Source organism: Balaenoptera acutorostrata, chromosome 1, assembly GCF_949987535.1.
Source record: "Balaenoptera acutorostrata chromosome 1, mBalAcu1.1, whole genome shotgun sequence".
Classification (NCBI taxonomy): Eukaryota; Metazoa; Chordata; class Mammalia; order Artiodactyla; family Balaenopteridae; genus Balaenoptera; species Balaenoptera acutorostrata.
The window spans coordinates 98,176,771-98,197,407 of NC_080064.1; the positions used below are offsets into that span (position 1 = coordinate 98,176,771).

The 20,637-nt window shown below is 37.6% G+C and overlaps 1 protein-coding gene across 1 annotated transcript in view; it reads left to right on the forward strand.

The window, feature by feature from the left end:
- The first annotated feature begins 471 nt into the window (after window positions 1-471).
- The window catches only part of CD53 (CD53 molecule), a 32,915-nt gene continuing 12,749 nt past the window's right edge, over window positions 472-20,637 (forward strand). Inside the window, exons 1-3 of the mRNA XM_007169433.3 lie at window positions 472-559; window positions 18,903-18,982; window positions 19,874-20,062. Of these exons, the coding sequence (XP_007169495.1) occupies window positions 18,920-18,982; window positions 19,874-20,062 (252 nt within the window). The 5' untranslated portion in view covers window positions 472-559; window positions 18,903-18,919. The remainder of the gene's footprint in view (window positions 560-18,902; window positions 18,983-19,873; window positions 20,063-20,637) is intronic.

Consider the following 20,637-nt stretch of genomic DNA (forward strand, 5'->3'; position numbering starts at 1 on the left):
GGCTTAAGAGACATTCCTAAGTCTCAGTCCTAGAAAACTTCTTAAAATATTGATTCTTGGGTTCCACTCCAGTCTGTCTACCTGAATGGGACTGAAGAAGTATGGTGGGGTCAGGCATACTTATTCTTGAACAGATCCACAGGTAATTCTGAGATGTCACCTTGATTGAGAAGCACTGCCCTTTTTTAGACAAAAATCAATGCCAAAATCTCCCCAGAACCCACCAGTTCTCATAGATTCCTGCCTGAACCAACTTGGACTTCGAGTTTTTCCTGAGTTGCAGAGAAACTGGTTTAGACATTTGGGTGGGTTGTAGAGTAAGCTTCTAAAACCCACGGGGGAAGGATTGTATCTTTGAGGCTAAAGAGGGCGGGCCCAGCCCCACTTCCTCCGTCTCCTCATCTGGGCTTCCTGTCGTCACAGTGTGATCACATTTATTCCCCCTTCACTTCTCCTTTTACACAAATAGCCCCGACATCCGTGTCACCAGCCTTGTCTTGGCGCCTCGTTGATAATCACCAATTCTGCCTAAAGGACTGAGGAAAAGAGTCTGCAAAAGGTAAGATTGGTGATATTTTAATCTGGTTTGAGAGCAGAGACCTGAACCATATTATGTGGGCTAGGGTATCTTCTTAGGAGTCTCTATATACCTCTCTAGTAACTTTACAATTTCCTGAAACTTTTGCAAATATTTACTGCAGGTAGTAAAATTATGAACAAGATTCTAGTGACCCTCAAAAGGCAATCAGGCCGGAAGGAGTTTCAATTAACCGGATTCCCATTATCTGATATCTCTTTGGGTCAGGGCATTTATGTGCTTAAATTGCTTCAGAACTTGAATTTCTCTGTCTGGTCATTTCTGTTGACCAGAGCCATCTGTACAAGATGAAGCTGGGGAGATTTCCTACATGCGCTGGTCTTCAGAAGATTTGTCTTGTGATTTTAAAGTGAGCAGAGAACCAACAGTCATAGCTATTTTAAATGGCAGCTGGGAGATGCAGATCTTCTTCATTTGAGAAATTTTCAAAAGTAAAGTTAGTGACTCCCACTGTGATTCCTAGAGACACTAAACAGAAGGACTGCTATAAATCATAATACCCAGCTCAGAGTCAAGGACACAGGATATGCTCAGAACCTGTATTTTGAGAAGTAAAAGCTAGACACCACTAAGAGATGCTTAGATTGGTTGTTTTTAAAGGGCAGGAAGACCACTGTGATCCTCAGGTTTCCCCCAAATAAAATTATCCTTAGTATTCAAAACAAGAATATTGATAAATATAATATGACATGCACCAACTTTGCATGACTTGCAAAACAAACTTGATATTGCAATGATTTCTAATTCAGGCCCCATAACTAATAACTGAGGTCTTATGGACTCAGAAAGTGATAGCTAAGCTTTGGTCCTGGCTTTCTGTAACCACTATAGTCACTGGGGGTAAGGTTACCACAGGGAACTCTAGATGAAAACTTTCTCCTTCCAATATTTGCAAGCATCTTACTGGGAATGGAGAGGAAAGTCCCCTAGAACCATACTCACCCACCTAACAATGAGGCATGGGAATGGGGAAAAGGGCTCTAGATTCCCAAAGCACCTCAGGGGTTATTGCGCTTTGAATTTAAAAAATAAAGACTAAACTTTTTAATGAATTAATTTAATAATCAGATGTTAAGTACCTCCTAGGGCCAGGCACTGTGCCTGGGCGGAAGGGGGCAAAGTAGAAGGAAGATATTTGTCCAGCAAACAATCTTGCCCTTAAGGAACTCCCTTGGGACATAAGAAATATCAGATATGTATGCAAGGGCTTTGGAAGAGAACTGAGCAAAAGCAGAATCTTAGCTGCTGGCTAAACAAAGAAGTTTTGCTTTCTCAATCTCTACCAGAATCTGCACTATTTTGAAATTGTGGTTGAATTAGAGCAGAGGCTGAACTGAAACATGATTTCCTGTGATGTTTCCTGTGTGGGCCAATTAGAGTATTTAACCTTTAAATGAAAGGATTGGACATCTTTATACCAGCAAGGAATGATTCAAAGCCCAGCCTTTTACATCTACTACTATCTAAGTGACCTTGCATTTGGTAATTGACAAGAGACACACACTGGAAACCTCAAACTCTGTTGGTCTGTAGTTTCTTATGTCTTCAGGTTGACTTCTGACCGTGCAGAGGGCTTCAGACTAGGACCTGAGGTCTGTTTAACCTTCCTCACTCCTACTTTGTAACATGCCAGCAGCTAGGCATATGCTAAGCACTGGAGACCCAAGGATAACTGATGTGGTTAACAATTTCAAAGCATTTGTAGAGTAACATGAAGGACAGACACAGCAATACACAAATATGACACAATGTGATCTTTTCTATAATGGAGCAAGCGTGTGCACAAAATGTAGGAGTTCAGGAGTGTGCCAAAGACTCCCTGGGAGAGGTGACTGCTTGGGTTCATTTTCAAGGAAGGATGAGTTTGCTATGGAGACTGGGGGTAATGGCATTTCAGACAAGACACAGTGTATGCAAACTCAAAGAAATGTGAACACCCAGGCATGCTAGAAATGAGAGTAAGCAAATGAGATTGGACTATAACAAACCATGGTTGCAGGACCACAGGAAGTAGGAAATTTCTCCTACTTGGTTCTAGAACCCCAACACCTGAAAGTGGAAGGCAAGATCTCTAACCAGGAGGGTCCCAAGCCCAGCCCTGGACGGAGCTATGCCTGAAACCTCCACTTGACAGGCTTGATGGAATGTGGCTTGAAATGAGGGTGAGAGTCAGATTTCTTCTTCTTCAACCTAGGTTTTCCCCCTAGATTTAAGTGAAAGGTGGAGCTTTTTGCAAGGTTGCAGCCATTCTCTTTCTCTCAGCTTCTGTTTCCGGAAATGCTGTGTTGATTTAGTTAGGATGGTTTGGTTTATGTTCCTGAATTAGTCAGCCTACAGTACTTCCTGTACCGAGTGAGCGTCCAATTTGTGCAGATCACCATGGGTCTAGAGACTGGACACCTGCCTTCAGGAACCTCCAGGACCCAGCTGCCACTGCAGGTGCAGAGCACTGAAGCAGAGTAATGCAGAGACATTAGACAGCTCTGCAGAGTGGGCCTCCAGGGTGGCTGCTAGGACAGAGGAGGAGAGGATTGCAACTGGAGGTTGGGTGGTCAGTTTGGGAAGTCCATCTGGAAGTAGGCCTTCAGAAAGAGGAAGATAACATTTTTCCAAAGCCAGTGGGTGAGCCCTCAGGCTGTCCATCTCTGTGTTGGGATATAGAGGCAATTCCTCTATTCATTTCCCATTTCACAGTAGAGTTCCTCCCCAAGCAGTAGCAACAATACATCCTAGCTATGGCCAAAAGTTGTTCAGCCACAATGATACATTTCCATAACCATTTAAAATAAATGCACTATATTCCAAGTGTTAGAATGTTGATACTTAAAGGGAACTTAGAGATTATTTAAGCTTAAATAAAATGTCCAACTCATAGTGGGAGCCCTGTTTTGCTATTATAACGTTCCAATTTGTGTATTTTTCAGGTCAGGTGACTTGTCCAAAGTCATAAAATTACTTAACTAGTTATCTAGAATGTTTCCTGAGTCTCTGTGAAATGTTATTTTCTCCACACTACACTATACACCTTTTTCTTATAGACTTCTTTTTAAATAGGCATCATTAAACTGTGTTATTTGTTCACATAAAGAAGTTTCCAGTGCTTTTTAACATAGGTAGACATGAAAATACAACTTAACTATAAATCCAGATGATCTGAAATCAATATGCTAACAAATCAAGTATTTAATATTTATTTAATTTGTCAAACTTTTGTTTGACATTTTATATTTCAGGAGAACTAGATTGAAGAATAAAGGTGAGAAATGATTTTGATAACTCACATCTTTTAAAATTTGTTCAAGTAAATTTGAACTCATGGCTTAATATTTACTCTATATTAGGAACAAATAGAGGCCTTAAAGAATTATCCCCTGGTTTATTCTTCTTAAAATAGTTATTGTAGAATCGCAGTATTTATACCATGAGGGACTTAAATCGTAATGATTTCAAGATAGGAATCCTTCAGATCATTTACTTATGTTCAACTTTTTTTTTTTTACCTTTAATTTTGACAAAAATTTGTACTTACAGAAAAGTTACAAAAACAATACCAAAAATTTCTGAATCCCCTTCATTCAGATTTCTCAAATATTAACGTTTTATCACATTTTCTTTATCCTTCTCCAGCTTTCCCATTTGCTGACAAGATATCTTTTCCCCTTAAGTGTTTTAGTGTGTATTTTCTACAAACGAAAACATCCTCTTATATATCCACTTTACAATGATCAAAATCAAGATTTTAACACTGATACAATACTATTACCACTCTATAGATTTTATTCAGATTCCACCAATTGCCCACTAATATTTTTTACAGCAAAGGGAAATCTCTGATCATACATTGTTTTTCACCGTCGTCTCTCTAGTCTCCTATCTGGAACGGTTCCTGTGTCTTTCTTTGTGTTTCATGACGTTGATATTCTTGAAGAGTACAGGCAAGTATTTTCTAGACTGTCTCTCCATTTTGGTATTTCTGATGTTTCCTTGTGACTAGATTCAGGCTCTTCCAACTTTTGATAGGAATATCACAGAAACGGCTTTCGTTATCCCACAGAGAGCCTTGTCCACCGTGGGCAGAGCTTGCCTGAACACACCATGGACAGGTCTCTAGGACAGGGACCCTCCACAGCAAAATTCTACACATTTTATGCTAAGGAAAGAGAACCACTAGTCCACTGACTCTGGAACAATGGTAACTGTTTTGTGGAACTGTTCCTGATTTACAGAGAGGCCTTGTTATATAAGTCCCTGTCTCAGCTCAGCTGCTGGGAACATCTATGATTTTTCTGTTGAGTGATTATCTTCCTAAGCTCTCAAATGGAGGAAAATGAGACCCCCAAGATCATCTGGATTTGTTTTTCCTCATTTTTTCTCTTCTCTTTGCTTCTTCCTTCTTTCTCTCTTTTATAAATCACCAGTTCCTCTCCCTTGAGAACAGCCTTGAAAGGAAATTTTCACCGGAACACAATTTCAGGGAAGAATAAGATGACAGACACATTCCTTTGACAAAGTTATGGAGAGGTGAGAGGAAACTAATGCATGAAAGTTGATGGTTTGATTTGGTTTAATTTTAGTATCACCCTTCCCCCTGTAACTGCTTATTACTCCATGAATAGACATACATGCAAAACCCACATCCTACCTCAGCCACTGCTCACAGGGGTTCAAACTGTGAAAGATGGAAGGAGTCCTCCTGGAGGCTCATCACATTGCAGTGGGGGGAGTTGAGTTGGGAAGTGGGAGGTAAGAACTCGGAGCCTGGGACAATGGAAGGAATGTAGGCTTGGGAGACTGAAAGACCTTGGCCTGTGCCCTGTCGTTGCTGATTATTAGCTGGGTGATCTTGTGCCAGTTACATAGGCTGTCTGTGTCTTGGACTTCCTGTTTGAAAAGTGGGGCTATTGACACCTAAGTTATGAGGTTGATATGAGGATTATAAATAAAATTTATTTATGAAGAGCTTGGCATTTTGCAGAGTTCAGTGAACTATATCATTTATCTAAATTTATTTTGTCAAGACGGCCATAATTTGGGAGCCCTCATGGAGAACAGATTTCCTTTCCTATTTAGAAAAAACTTATGTTAATAATGGTCCCAATATTGTTCAGCAATGAATTAAAGACCTCAACAGATTCTGTGTAGGAGTAAATGGGAAGCCAATAATTACCTTGCTGGATGTAAGAACATTACATGTTCTTCTATGTAAATTAGCAAATAGATCTGTATATCAAGAAATGTCTGGAAAGATGTGCACCAAAAATGTTAATGGTGGTTATCTCTGGGATGTAGAGTTTCAGAAGATTTTATGCTTTCTTCTTTGTACTCTCTTTATGGTTTAAATTTTTTCACAAGAACACACGAAACTTTTTTTAAAAGATATTTACAAAAAATGAAACAAGCAAAGGATACTAAAAAGGCCTTCTGGCACCTAATGTATTTTATTCCTGAAAATCTAGCAGAAATTTCAGAGTCACCCTTAAGAATGGACTGTTAGGGAGGCTCTGAACTTGATCTTTTCCTCAGTTTTCACTGAACCAGGCACCCTGATACTGAACCATCCAGGAAATATTATCTCATTTAACTTTCAGAACAACCTATGAGGTATGTATTAATGAATCACCATTTTAAAGATGAGGAAATTGGAAAAGTTAGAGAGATTAAGGAAGCTGATATTCTTTTTTTTTTTTTTTTTTTTTCACTTTTGTTTGTTTGTTGTTGTTTTGGCTCAAACAACAGAATTTTATGTTCTCACAGTTCTGGAGGCTGGAAGTCCAAAACAAAGTCGCAAAAAGGGTTGGTTTCTGGTTTCTGTTGAGACCTTTCTTCCTGGCTTGTAGACGGCGCCTTCTCTTCTCGCTGGCCTTACTGTAAACAGATAACGTAGGGGGTTCCCGGAGAAAGATAACCAGGCACGGCTTTCTTGACATAAGAGAAGCCATTTTTGGCCTAAGCCACTTTGTGATCTAAGCCTGGCCACAATGCTTGTCCTTGAACAGATCTCAGTAATTAAGGATCTTAAGCAGACAAAAGAATGCAGGAACAAGCAAGAGAAGTTAACAATAGCAAAGGTAATATATCAATTGTAAAGACTCCCAGTTCTGTTCCAATGATAAAGATTAGCCTGAAGCGCTTCACCACCAGATAACTGGAACCTAAGGGATGATGATGTTGACCTTTTCTGGTGACCTCAATCAGCTAAAGCTTGGACTCTGCCTACCGCCCAAGCCCCATCATGAATATGCGTGTACCCTTAGCTTAAAAAGGAAGCTGATATTCTTGAAGAGTACAGGCAAGTATTTTCTAGACTGTCTCTCCATTTTGGTATTTCAGATTTCTCAAATATTAACGTTTTATCACATTTTCCACTGCTAGAATTCAAAACTAAACCTGCCCGCGTCCATTACTAGTGTTTGTCAAACTGTTTTCCATGGAACACTATGTTCTCTGAGCTGTTAATAAGTAATCTGTAATATATGAATAGGTTTGTAGTTATATAAGTAGACTTTTCTCTTAGACACCCACAATGTACGTTAGTATATCTCAGTTTTCACAGAAGTCACTCATTAAAAAAACTGTTTATTATTTTATGTTTTATTTTTATTTAATCTCACTTCCAAAATTATTGACCATGGATTCCCCTCACTCCCTATGGTTTTGTTTGGGTTTTTTTGTTTGAGGAATATTTATTAACATCTCATAAGTCTAATAGTCCGTGTAACACCAAAGCTGTCTTGCTGTGGCTCCAAATCTAAAAGTGGATCATATAAGGCTGGAGAGCAAGAATTGATAGTTTCTTGGAACTTCTGTCCAACTTTAGCCACTTCTAAGCTTGATTACCTTCAAGACTGTATTAGATGACCTGCAAGTATGGGTTAAAGAAAACAAAGAGACTGAACTAGAAATCCATGAGACAGCTTATCAGCCTGAGCTCTTTGCTTGGAGGAAAATTAGTAAAGGGTGAACTTCCTCCCTGGCCTCCACGTCGGGTGTGGGAGGTGCTGCAATTAACTGCAGTTCAGTCACAGAGGTTTCCTGGAAGCTGACGTCAGGGACTTTCTTCACAGGGCCACATGAGTCACAGATTTTGACTGCAGAGGGGTGTCAGTTTTTCCAGTGGGGTTGGAAGGGGTGGGAACTCAATAACTGACCAGCTACAGTGAAGAAAGGAAAGGGGAATTCTCTCTTGATTTATGTGACGTTCTCTCTTGATTTATGTAAAAGCTGGGTTCATTGTTGTATATGGTAAAAGTAATAATGATCTTCACAAAACGGGCAGCTTTTCTCCTTCAGTTTGGTGCAAGTCTAAGTGGAAAATCAGGAAGGAGAAAGAGGTTCTTTTTCCTGTCTGTGAAGGAAAGAATCAGTGGGGATATCTGCAGATTTGTGGGCACCTCATTAGTTGATGCTCTGTGGACAATAGATTACAAGGTCCTGAAGCAGCTGTCACAGGATCTGAAGATATTGGACATGAGGTGACTCTAGGAGGCATCTGGTCCAATTTTCTTCTGTGTTGGTTATTTTCCATGTCTAAAAAATTAGTTTAATGGCACAATAAATCTCAAGCCCAAAGCTCCTCACTCTGCAGTGTCATGTTCATTCCACTACACCAGATTATTTAGAGTTAATGAGCAAAGTTCCAGTCATTTGTTCATTCAACCATCTTACTTTTTTAGTGTAATTAGGTACTGTGTTAGGCCTCGAGGATTCAAAGTTGAATCCCTCAAGAAGCTGACAGTCTAGGGAGCTGAGTCTCAGGATGATTAGTAGCTAACCTAATTAAGGGGTCAGAGGGAAAGAAAGGGGCAAATTCCAGCAAAGGACTGCTGAGCAAAGGTAAGGAAGGAAGCATGGAGAAAAGTATTCAATGTTACTTGCTAGATTTTAAAGTATAAGACTGAGAATGTTGCAATGAATTTGGAGAGATGGACAGGAGCAAGTTAGGAAGGACCTTTTAACATATGTATACATGCATAAAACCATAACTACAAACACTGTAAATTAACAATACTTTAATACAAAAAAATAAAATAAAATAAAGTTGTAAATTTTCCTCTAAAAAAAAAAACTGAAGAGCAACAGTCAGCTCTACCCACCACCATTACCTCCCATCAGGAAACTTGCATGAGCCTCTTAGATAGCCTCATCCACCAGAGGGCAGAGAGCAGAAGCAAGAAGAACTACAATCCTGCAGCCTGTGGAACAAAAACCACATTCACAGAAAGATAGACAAGATGAAAATGCAGAGGGCTATGCACAAGATGAAGGAACAAGATAAAACCCCAGAAAAACAACCAAATGAAGTGGAGATAGGCAACCTTCCAGAAAAAGAATTCAGAATAATGATAGTGAAGATGATCCAGGACCTCAGAAAAAGAATGGAGGCAAAGGTCGAGAAGATGCCAGAAATGTTTACCAAAGACCTAGAAGAATTAAAGAACAAACAAACAGAGATGAATAATACAATAACTGAAATGAAAACTACACTAGAAGGAATCAATAGCAGAATAACTGAGGCAGAAGAACGGAGAAGTGACCTGGAAGAAAGAATGGTGGAATTCACTGCTGAGAAACAGAATAAAGAAAAAAGAATGAAAAGAAATGAAGACAGCATAAGAGACCTCTGGGACAACATTAAACACAACAACATTCACATTATAGGGGTCCCAGAAGGAGAAGAGACAGAGAAAGGACCAGAGAAAATATTTATGGAGATTATAGTCAAAAACTTCCCTAACATGGGAAAGGAAATAACCACCCAAGTCCAGGAAGTGCAGCAAGTCTCATACAGGATAAACCCAAGGAGAAACATGCAGAGACACATAGTAATCAAATTGGCAAAAATTAAAGACAAAGAAAAATTATTGAAAGCAGCAAGGGAAAAATGACAAATAACATACAAGGGAACTCCAATAAGGTTAACAGCTGATTTCTCAGCAGAAACTCTACAAGCCAGAAGGGAGTGGCATAATATACTTAAAGTGATGAAAGGGAAGAACCTACAACCAAGATTACTCTACCCGGCAAGGATCTCATTCAGATTCGATGGAGAAATCAAAAGCTTTACAGACAAGCAACAGCTAAGAGAATTCAGCACCACCAAACCAGTTCTACAACAAATGCTAAAGGAACTTCTCTAAGTGGGAAACACAGGAGAAGAAAAGGACCTACAAAAACAAACCCAAAATAATTAAGAAAATGATCATAGGAACATACATATCGATAATTACCTTAAACGTGAATGGATTAAATGCTCCAACCAAAACACACAGGCTTGCTGAATGGATACAAAAACAAGACCCATATATATGCTGTCTACAAGAGACCCACTTCAGACCTAGGGGCACATACAGACTGAAAGGGAAGGGATGGAAAAAGATATTCCATGCAAATGGAAATCAAAAGAGAGCTGGAGTAGCAACACTCATGTCAAATAAAATAGACTTTAAAATAAAGAATGTTACAAGAGACAAGGAAGGACACTACATAATGATCAAGGAATCAATCCAAGAAGAAGATATAGCAATTATAAATATATATGCACCCAACATAGGAGCACCGCAATACATAAGGCAACTGTTAACCACTGTAAAAGAGGAAATTGACAGTAACACAATAATAGTGGGGGACTTTAACACCTCACTTACACCAATGGACAGATCATCCAAAATGAAAATAAATAAGGAAACAGAAGCTTTAAATGACACAATAGACCAGATAGATTTAATTGATATTTATAGGACATTCCATCCAAAAACAGCAGATTACACTTTCTTCTCAAGTGTGCATGGAATATTCTCCAGGATAGATCACATCCTGGGTAACAAATCAAGCCTCAGTAAATTTAAGAAAATTGAAATCATATCAAGCATCTTTTCTGACCACAACGCTATGAGATTAGAAATCAGTTACAGGGGAAAAAACATAAAAAACACAAACACATGGAGGCTAAAAACTATGTTACTAAATAACCAAGAGATCACTGAAGAAATCCAAGAGGAAATCAAAAAATACCTAGAGACAAATGACAATGAAAACACGATGATCCAAAACCTATGGGATACAGCAAAAGCAGTTCTAAGAGGGAAGTTTATAGCTATACAAGCCTACCTCAAGAAAAAAGAAAAATCTCAAATAAACAATCTAACCTTACACCTAAAGGAACTAGAGAAAGAAGAACAAACAAAACCCAAAGTTAGCAGAAGGAAAGAAATCATAAAGATCAAAGCAGAAATAAATGAAGTAGAAACAAAGAAAACAATAGCAAAGATCAATAAAACTAAAAGCTGGTTCTTTGAGAAGATAAACAAAATTGATAAACCATTAGCCAGACTCATCAAGAAAAAGAAGGAGAGGACTCAAATCAAAAATATCAGAAATGAAAAAGGAAAAGTTACAACAGACACTGCAGGAATACAAAGCATCCTAAGAGACTACTACCAGCAACTCTATGCCAATAAAATGGACAACCTGGAAGAAATGGACAGATTCTTAGAATGATATAACCTTCCAAGACTGAACCAGGAAGAAATAGAAAATATGAACAGACCAATCACAAGTAATAAAATTTAAACTGCGATTAAAAATCTTCCAACAAACCAAAGTCCAGGCCCAGATGGCTTCACAGGTGAATTCTATCAAACATTTAGAGAAGAGCTAACACCCATCCTTCTCAAACTCTTCCAAAAAATTGCAGAGGAAGGAACACTCTCAAACTCATTCTATGAGGCCACCATCACCCTGATACCAAAACCAGGCAAAGATACTACAAGAAAAGAAAATCACAGACCAATATCACTGATGAATATAGATGCAAAAATCCTCAACAAAATACTAGCAAACAGAATCCAACAACACATTAAAAGGATCATACACCATGATCAAGTGGGATTTATCCCAGAAATGCAAGGCTCTTCAATATACGCAAATCAATCAATGTGATACACCGTATTAATAAATTGAAGAATAAAAACCATATGATCATCTCAGTAGATGCCGAAAAAGCTTTTGACAAAATTCAACACACATTTATGATAAAAACTTTCCAGAAAGTGGGCATAGAGGGAACCGACCTCAACATAATAAAGGCCATGGACGACAAACCCACAGCAAACATCATTCTCAATGGTGAAAAACTGAAAGCATTTCCTCTAAGATCAGGAACAAGACAAGGATATCCACTCTCACAGCTATTATTCAACATAGTTTTGGAAGTCCTAGCCACAGCAATCAGAGAAGAAAAAGAAATAAAAGGAATACAAATTGGAAAAAAAGAAGTAAAACTGTCACTGTTTGCAGATGACATGATACTATACACAGAGAATCCTAAAGATGCCACCAGAAAACTACTAGAGCTAATCCATGAATTTGGTAAAGTTGCAGGATACAAAATTAATGCACAGAAATCTCTTGCATTCCTATGCACTAATGATGACAAATCTGAAAGCGAAATTAAGGAAACACTCCCATTTACTATTGTGACAAAAAGAATAAAATACCTAGGAATAAACCTTCCTAGGGAGACAAAAGACCTATACACAGAAAACTATAAGACACTGATGAAAGAAATTAAAGATGATACCAACAGATGGAGAGATATGCCATGTTCTTGGATTGGAATAATCAATATTATGAAAATGACTGTACTACCCAAAGCAATCTACAGATTCAATGCAATCCCTATCAAATTACCAATGGCATTTTTTATGGAACTAGAATAAAAAATCTTAAAATGTGTATGGAGACACAAAAGACTCCGAATAGCCAAAGCAGTCTTCAGGGAAAACAACGGAGCTGGAGGAATCAGACTCCCTGACTTCAGACTATACTACAAAGCTACAGTAATCAAGACAATATGGTACTCGCACAAAAACAGAAATATAGATCAATGGAACAAGATAGAAAGCCTAGAGGTAAACCCACACACCTATGGCCAACTAATCTATGACAAAGGACGCAAGGATATACAATGGAGAAAAGACAGTCTTTTCAACAAGTGGTGCTGGGAAAACTGGACAGCTACATGTAAAAGAATGAAATTAGAACACTCCCTAACACCATACACAAAAATAAACTCAAAATGGATTAGAAACCTAAATGTAAGACTGGATACTATAAAACTCTTAGAGGAAAACATTGGAAGAACACTCTTTGACATAAATCACAGCAAGATCTTTTTTGATCCACCTCCTAGAGTAATGGAAATAAAAACAGAAATAAACAAATGGGACCTAATGAAACTTCAAAGCTTTTGCACAACAAAGGAAACCATAAAAAGATGAAAAGACAACTGTCAGAATGGGAGAAAATATTTGCAAATGAATCAACGGACAAAGGATTAATCTCCAAAATATATAAACAGCTCATGTAGCTCAATATTAAAAAAACAAACAACCCAATCCAAAAATGCACAGAGGACCTTAATAGACATGTCTCCAAAGAAGACATACAGATGGCCAAGAAGCACATGAAAACCTGCTCAACATCAGTAATTATTAGAGAAATGCAAATCAAAACTACAATGAGGTATCACCTCACACCAGTTAGAATCGGCTTCATCAGAAAATCTACAACCAACAAATGCTGGAGAGGGTGTGGAGAAAAGGGAACCCTCTTGCACTGTTGGTGGGAATGTAAATTGATACAGCCACTATGGAGAACAGTATGGAGGTTCCTTAAAAAACTAAAAATAGAATTACCATATCATCCAGCAATCCCACTACTGGGCATATACCCAGAGAAAACCACAATTCAAAAATACACATGCACCCCAATGTTCATTGCAGCACTATTTACAATAGCAAGGTCATGGAAGCAACCTAAATGCCCATCAACAGACGAATGGATAAAGAAGTTGTGGTACATATATACAATGGAATATTACTCAGCCATAAAAAGGAACGAAATTGGGTCATTTGTTGAGACGTTGATGGATCTAGAGACTGTCATACAGAGTGAAGTAAGTCAGAAAGAGAAAAACAAATATCGTATATTAACACATGTATGTGGAACCTAGAAAAATGGTACAGATGAAACAGTTTGCAGGGCAGAAATTGAGACCCAGATGTAGAGAACAAACGTATGGACACCAAGGGGGGAAAGTTGTGGGGGGGTGGGTGTGGTGGTGTGATGAATTGGGCGATTGGGATTGACATGTATACACTGATATGTATAACATTGATGACTAATAAGAACCTGCTATATAAAAAAAAGTTTTTTTTAAATTAAAATAAAGAGATGCTAAGTTGTGACAGCAATAGAAAAAGAATACAGACTGCATGCAGTAGCTACCTAAAAAAATTAAAAAAATAACCGTCACTACAGTCAAGGTAACAAACATATTCATCACTCACAAAAGATTATTCACAGTCTTTTGTGATCTCTTCTTCCTGTCCTTCCCTGCTCCCCCTCTATTTACCCCACCCCATACTCCTCTACCCCAGTCCCCAGGCAATCATCCATCTGCTTTCTGTTGCTATAGTTTTCATTTTCTAAAATGTTATATAACTGTAATCACACATTAGGTACTCCTGTTTTGTCTCACTTCTTTCACTCACTTTAATCATTTGGAGATTCACTATGCTCTAGAGTGTACCAACAGTTCATTCCTTTTTATTCCTGAGTAGTATACCATTATATAGTTATACCACTGTTTATTTATCCATTCATCTGTTGTTAGAGCTCTAGGTTGTAAATTAGCTTCCTGGACCTAATTCCAATATATGTGTGTGTGGCGGCTTCCCCACACTAACAAGCAATCCTTGGAGACCAGCAGAGTGTCCAAGAATTCAACTCAATTCTGACACTGTCTACCCAGAGATAGAATCAGATTCCATTAGTAAAGGGCTCAGTCCCACAAGACTTCCTTCTACTTAAGATACCAGTCCCAAGCCCAGGTTGTTACCTGTGCTTCTGACCTACTTCCTATAAGTCAGAAGTTCCCATAACCTCTTTTTGAAATCTGGATAGAAGCCCTTTATCTCATATGTGATTTGGAAATATTTTCTCCTCATCTGTGGCTTGTCTTTTCATTCTCTTAACAGTATCTTTTGAAGAGCAGAAGTTTTTAAAAATTTTATGGAAGTCCAATTTATCAGTTCTTTTATGGATTTTGCTTTTGGCACCTTATCGGAGAATTCTTTGCCTAACGAGGTTGCAAATATTTTCTCCTATATTTTCTTCTGGAGTATTATAGTTGTAGGTTTTATGTTTAGGTCTATGATCTATTTTTTTTTACTTAATTTTTGAGATATATGTATCCAAATTAATTTTTTTTGCATATTTGCAATATCCAATTGTTCCAGTATCATGTTGAAAAAATATCCTTTCTCTGTTGTATTAACTTTGTATCTTAGTTGCAAATCAGTTGTTCACATATCTCTAGTTCTCTATTCTGTTCCATTAATCTATTTGTTTATCTTCATGCCAATACTATGCCTTCTTTATTGTAACTTCATAGAAAGTAGCAAAGTCAGGTAGTGCTTGTCCTCCACCTTTGTTCTTTATCAAATTTGTTTTTGCTATTCTAAGACCTTTGCATTCCCAAGTGAATTTTAGAATCAATATTCGAACGTCTACAAAGAAGTCTGCTGTGACATTGATTGCAATTACAATGAATCTATAGATAAATTTGGGAAGGATTGACATTTTAACAGCACTGTCTCTTAGCCCATGTACATGGTATATCTCTCCATTTATTTATATCTTTTTCAATTTCTCTCAGCAATGTTTTTTTGTTTATTTATGTTTGTCTTTGTTTTTTAGTTTTCAGTGTGTAGGTGTTTCACATCTTTTGTAAGATTAATTCCTAAATATTTCATAGTTTGATGCTATTGTAAATGTATTTTTTAAAAATTGACTTCTGATTATTTGTTGCTAATGTACAGAAGTACTATGGATTTTCTTTCTTTATTTAAGTATAGTTGATTTATAATATTGTGTTATTTCAGGTGTACAGCATAGTGATTCAGTATTTTTGCAGATTATACTCCATTATAGGTTATTACAAGATGATGGATATAATTCCCTGTGCTATACAGTATATCCTTGCTGCTTATCTATTTTATATATAGTAATTTGTATCTGTTATCCCATACCTTTAATTTGTTCCTCCGTCTTCCCTCTCCCATTTGGTAATCACAAGTTTATTTTCTATGTCTATGAATCTGTTTCTGTTCTGCATATACATTCATTTGTATTATTTTTTAGATTCCACATGCAAGCAATATCATATAGTATTTGACTTTCTCTGACTTATTTAACTATGCACAGTATTCTCTAGGTCCATCCACATTGTTGCAAATGGCAGTATTTCATTCTTTTTTATGGCTAATATATATATATATAATATATATTTCTTTATTCAATTCAATATCTCCTTTATTCAATCGTCTGTTGATAGGCACTTGGGTTGCTTCCATGTCTTGGCTATTTTCAATAGTGCTGCTATGAACATTAAGGTGCAATTATCTTTTTGGATTAGAGTTTTTGGTTTTTCTGGGTATATAACCATGAGTAGAACTGCTATATAATATGGTAGTTCTATTTTTAGTTTTTTGAGGAACATCCATAGTTCCTTAGTGGTTGCACCAATTTACATTCCCACCAACAGTGTACAAGGGTTCCCTTTTCTCCACATCCTCGCCAACATTTGTTATTTGTAGACTTTTTGATGACAGCCATTCTGACAGATGTGAGGTGATACCTCACTGTGGTTTTGATTTGCATTTCTCTAATAATTAGTGATGCTGAGTATCTTTTCATGTGCCTGTTAGCCATCTATCTGCATGTCTTCTTTGGAAAAATGTCTGTTCAAGTCTTCTGCCCATTTTTGATTGGATTATCTGTTTTTTGATATTGAGTTGTATGAGCTGTTTATATATTTTGGATACTAACCCCTTGTTGGTTTCATAATTTGCAAATATTTTCTCCCATCCCATAGGTTGTTTTTTTATTTTGTTGATGGTTTCCTTTGCTGTGCAAAATCTTTTAACTTCAATTAGGTCTCATTTGTTTATCTTTGCTTTTATTTCTTTTGCCTTAGGAAACTGATGCAAGAAAATATTGCTATGATTTATGTTGAGAGTGTTCAGCCTATGTTCTGCTCTAGGAGTTTTATAGTTTCCGGTCTTACATTTAGGTCATTAAACCATTTTGCATTTATTTTTGTATATGGTGTAAGAGAATGTTCTAACCTCTCTATTTTACATGTGGCTGTCCAGTTTTCCCAGCACAAGTTTTTGAAGAGACTGTCTTTTCTCCGTTGTGTATTCTTGCCTCTTTTGCCATATATTAATTGACCATAGGTGCATGGGTTTATTTCTGGGCTCTCTATTCAGTTCCATTGATCTATGTATCTGTTTTTGGGCCGATACCATGCTGTTTTGATTACTGTAAGTTTGCATTGATCTTATGGATAAGATCTTATAGAAAACCCCAAAAGAACTTTTTGGCCAACCCAATAGTACATGTGAAGTCTGGGAGGGTTATAATCCCAGCTTTGTTCTTTTTTCTCTGTACATTGACCAAGTATCTCCCAGACTAAGATATATCTATGGATAAATTATTTGTTTAGCTAGAATTTTTAATTAATTTAACTCTTAAGATGTGAAATTTACCAGTCCTTATCTCCAAATTTTTGAGATTCCTTATGATAGCTCTTTGCACAGGCAATATCAAGTAATGAAAGATGAATTTGTCAAGTCCCAAAGAACAGTACTAAGTGCCATGGAAATACAAAGATTTTCAGCTGGATTGATGAAGGAGGTGACATTCAAGTGAATACATTCAAATGAGTGTAGTCTTTTTGAGCAGCTAACCCTTGACTATGAGGCCTGGGAAATACTCAAATCCATCTAAATAAACTTGGGTTCCATTTATTGAGTACTGGTCATATATCAGTCTCTGTGGTAAGATGATTTAACCTTTACTTCTACCCTATAACGTATAAGTATTACCCCATTTTACACAGGGATAAATTGTAACTGGAAATGTTAAGTAGGTTTACAAATCTCACACACTTGTTCAGTGGCATATGTGAAAGTTGACTTCAAGTTTGACTTCAAAGCTTATGTAATAAATCATCATACTTTTATTTTTTTTTACCTCTTAAGCATTTCCAAATAAAATTAAAATCCACCTTTATTTTAACTTGGTTAAAGTAATTATTAACAATTAAGAATAATTCTGAGGGTCAAGATAAGAAGGAAGGGAAAAGAGAAGGACAAGATAAAGAAATAGGAAAATGGTATGAGATAGATATAAGTATTTGACCTTTTTAACAGAGAAGATTACTCTATTATGTAACATAAGTATCTCATCAGGCTTATTTACAGCCTGAATGAACCATCCCTTAAGACCATCTGATTTCTGGGTATCTTGACACTGTAACAAGGGTATGATGGATTATAAAGGCAATCTATGCACTAGAAAAAGCATAGTTCTAATAGGAGAAAAAACAATAAATTGACTTTCTTGCTTTGTATATCAGTTTTATGTGCAGTTTTAAAATATGAGTCATGCTACAGAAACTCATTACTTCTGAGAGAAAATTCAAAACTGTGTATCTGGATCTCTAGAATTGAGGACCAGACTTTGGATACTGATGTCCTCACTGAAAAACAAAATTCTATTTTTAAAAAATTCAAGCTCTCATTGTAATCTCTTTTTGTTTCTTCACTGGATATTTGTTGGTCAGTGTTATCTCTGCTGTAAGATTGACATTTTCTGGAGGATAGCTATTGCTTAGTCATGTTTATATCTCCCACAGCACCTAGAACAGAAAACACCATATATGTTTCTTCAGTAGAAGAATGAATGAGGCATAGATATGTTCCCCCCGTTTTCATGTGGAGAAGTTCATAGACCAAATGTAGAATGTATATGCATCTCAGGGTATTTAAGAAACTGGTGGATCAAGTCACTGACTTTCTCCACAGCTGATTGACTAGCCTATCCCTGATCCCAGGGCTGCCTTCAGTCCCTGAGCACTGGCCTGGTATGTGTCACTGACTCACCCTCCTCTAAGAATCGCTCTATTGCTTACTTCTAGAGTGCTTAATTCAAGGTTAAGCATCTTTAGCTTGCTGAATTGAAACAAACGTGAGTGTCCAAGATGAAACAATTGGTTCCTCAGTTCAGAGACTAAAAGAGCAAGAAGTTTGGGGAAACTTTCCAGAAAAGATTCACAGCTCAAACCCAAGGTGATGCTGGAGATCTTTGAACCCTGGACATATGTGTCCTCTGATCTCTGGTGCCACTTTGCAGAGCCAGGTCACTTATGTCCTCTTTTCTTCCTTCTACTTTTTAGGGCAAGAATATCTCAGCATGGGCATGAGTAGCTTGAAATTGCTGAAGTATGTCCTGTTTTTCTTCAATTTGATCTTTTGGGTAAGTCTGTCTCTTCTGAGTATGGTTGAACTCACCTCTTCCTAGCTACACTCTACTTCTCTCTCCTCTCCTGAAGAGCCTGGTGTGGAGTGGAACCCACACATGCCCAGGTCAGGTGCAGTATACCCAGCCTAAGAAGAAGGGAATGATAATTTTCTCCCCTCTTTCCATCCTGCCATAGTATAAGCCTGCAAAATTGAAAGATACCAGTGCAGTTGGGGATACTGTTTCTCTGGGAGCTTTAGGCTATTACCGCTCACTGCTGACATCTATGGGTGAGAAACCTAAGACTCTACATTCTCTGTATTGAATGGCTCTTTTTTTCTTGCTCCCCCAATGCCCAAACCTGACCCCCTGGAAAAAATAGCTGATTGAAAAGGAAGTCACCTTTTCTGGGGAGGTGTCACTATACCAGATTCAGCAATTGAATTTCAGACATAGAATAGGTTGGTACTCATGTTTCTATGAGAAGATTCTTAAAAGTTTGGCTTCTCTAGTTTTCTGCCAAGAAAGATGAACTTCTCAACCAGGGTATTCTCTTTACATGGTTGTGGTTTCCAAAGGGAAGACCATATATAAGCAGCTGAGGGAACAAGGAGTAGAGATCTGAATCATGAGGATCTGGAAGCAAGAGTGGGAATCTGATGCATGAAGATACTGTGTTACCCATAAGAATGAGCTTTCCCTGGTATCTGATATGGGTAAGATGAGGCATGAGTGGGACATCCAGGAGATGATAACTTTTTTTCTAGGTGCATGGGGAAATCTGGGTAAAGAGTTTGTTGGGTAGAACCAATAGAAAAAGGTGATTCTAATCTCAATTAAGTGACTATGAGGAGATATTCAAGAACCACATTTTATTTCAGAATGTTATGTGATTCTTCCTTTCAGCTCTGTGGCTGTTGCATTTTGGGCTTTGGGATCTACCTCCTGATCCATAACAACTTTGGAGTGCTCTTCCATAACCTCCCCTCTCTCACGCTGGGCAATGTGCTTGTCATCGTGGGTTCCATTATCATGGTGGTTGCCTTCCTGGGCTGCATGGGATCCATCAAGGAGAATAAGTGCCTGCTTATGTCGGTGAGTTACTCTCACAGCTGATGTGGTGTCCTAAGTGGGGTGACATGATGCCTTGGCTTAAGCCACAGGCAAGATGTTTTCTGGCAGCTCACCTATTAGTGCAGGGAAATCATAGGAACATAAAATTGGCACCTCAGGTCAGTCCACTCTGTCTAGACCAGTAGTATTTTGTTTTTGACTGGGGTCCCAGGGATGGATAAGAGAGGGCATTGCTATCCTCCTTGACATCCATGTTACACTGTTAATGACGACCTTGTCATTATAATTTGCCTTCATAACTTTTATTTCTTTTTTTCTATAGATTTCATCATTTATTTTATTTTATTTTTAAAATTGTTATTGGAGTATAATTGATTAACAATGTTGTGTTAGTTTTGGGTGTACAGGAAAGTGAATCTGCTATACATAAACATATATCCACTCTTTTTTTGTTTTTAGATTCTTTTCCCATGTAGGCCATTACAGAGTATTGAGTAGAGTTCCCTGTGCTATACAGCAGGTTCTTATTAGTTATCTATTTTATATATAGTAGTGTTTCTATGTCTATCCCAATTTCCCAATTTATCCCCCCCCCA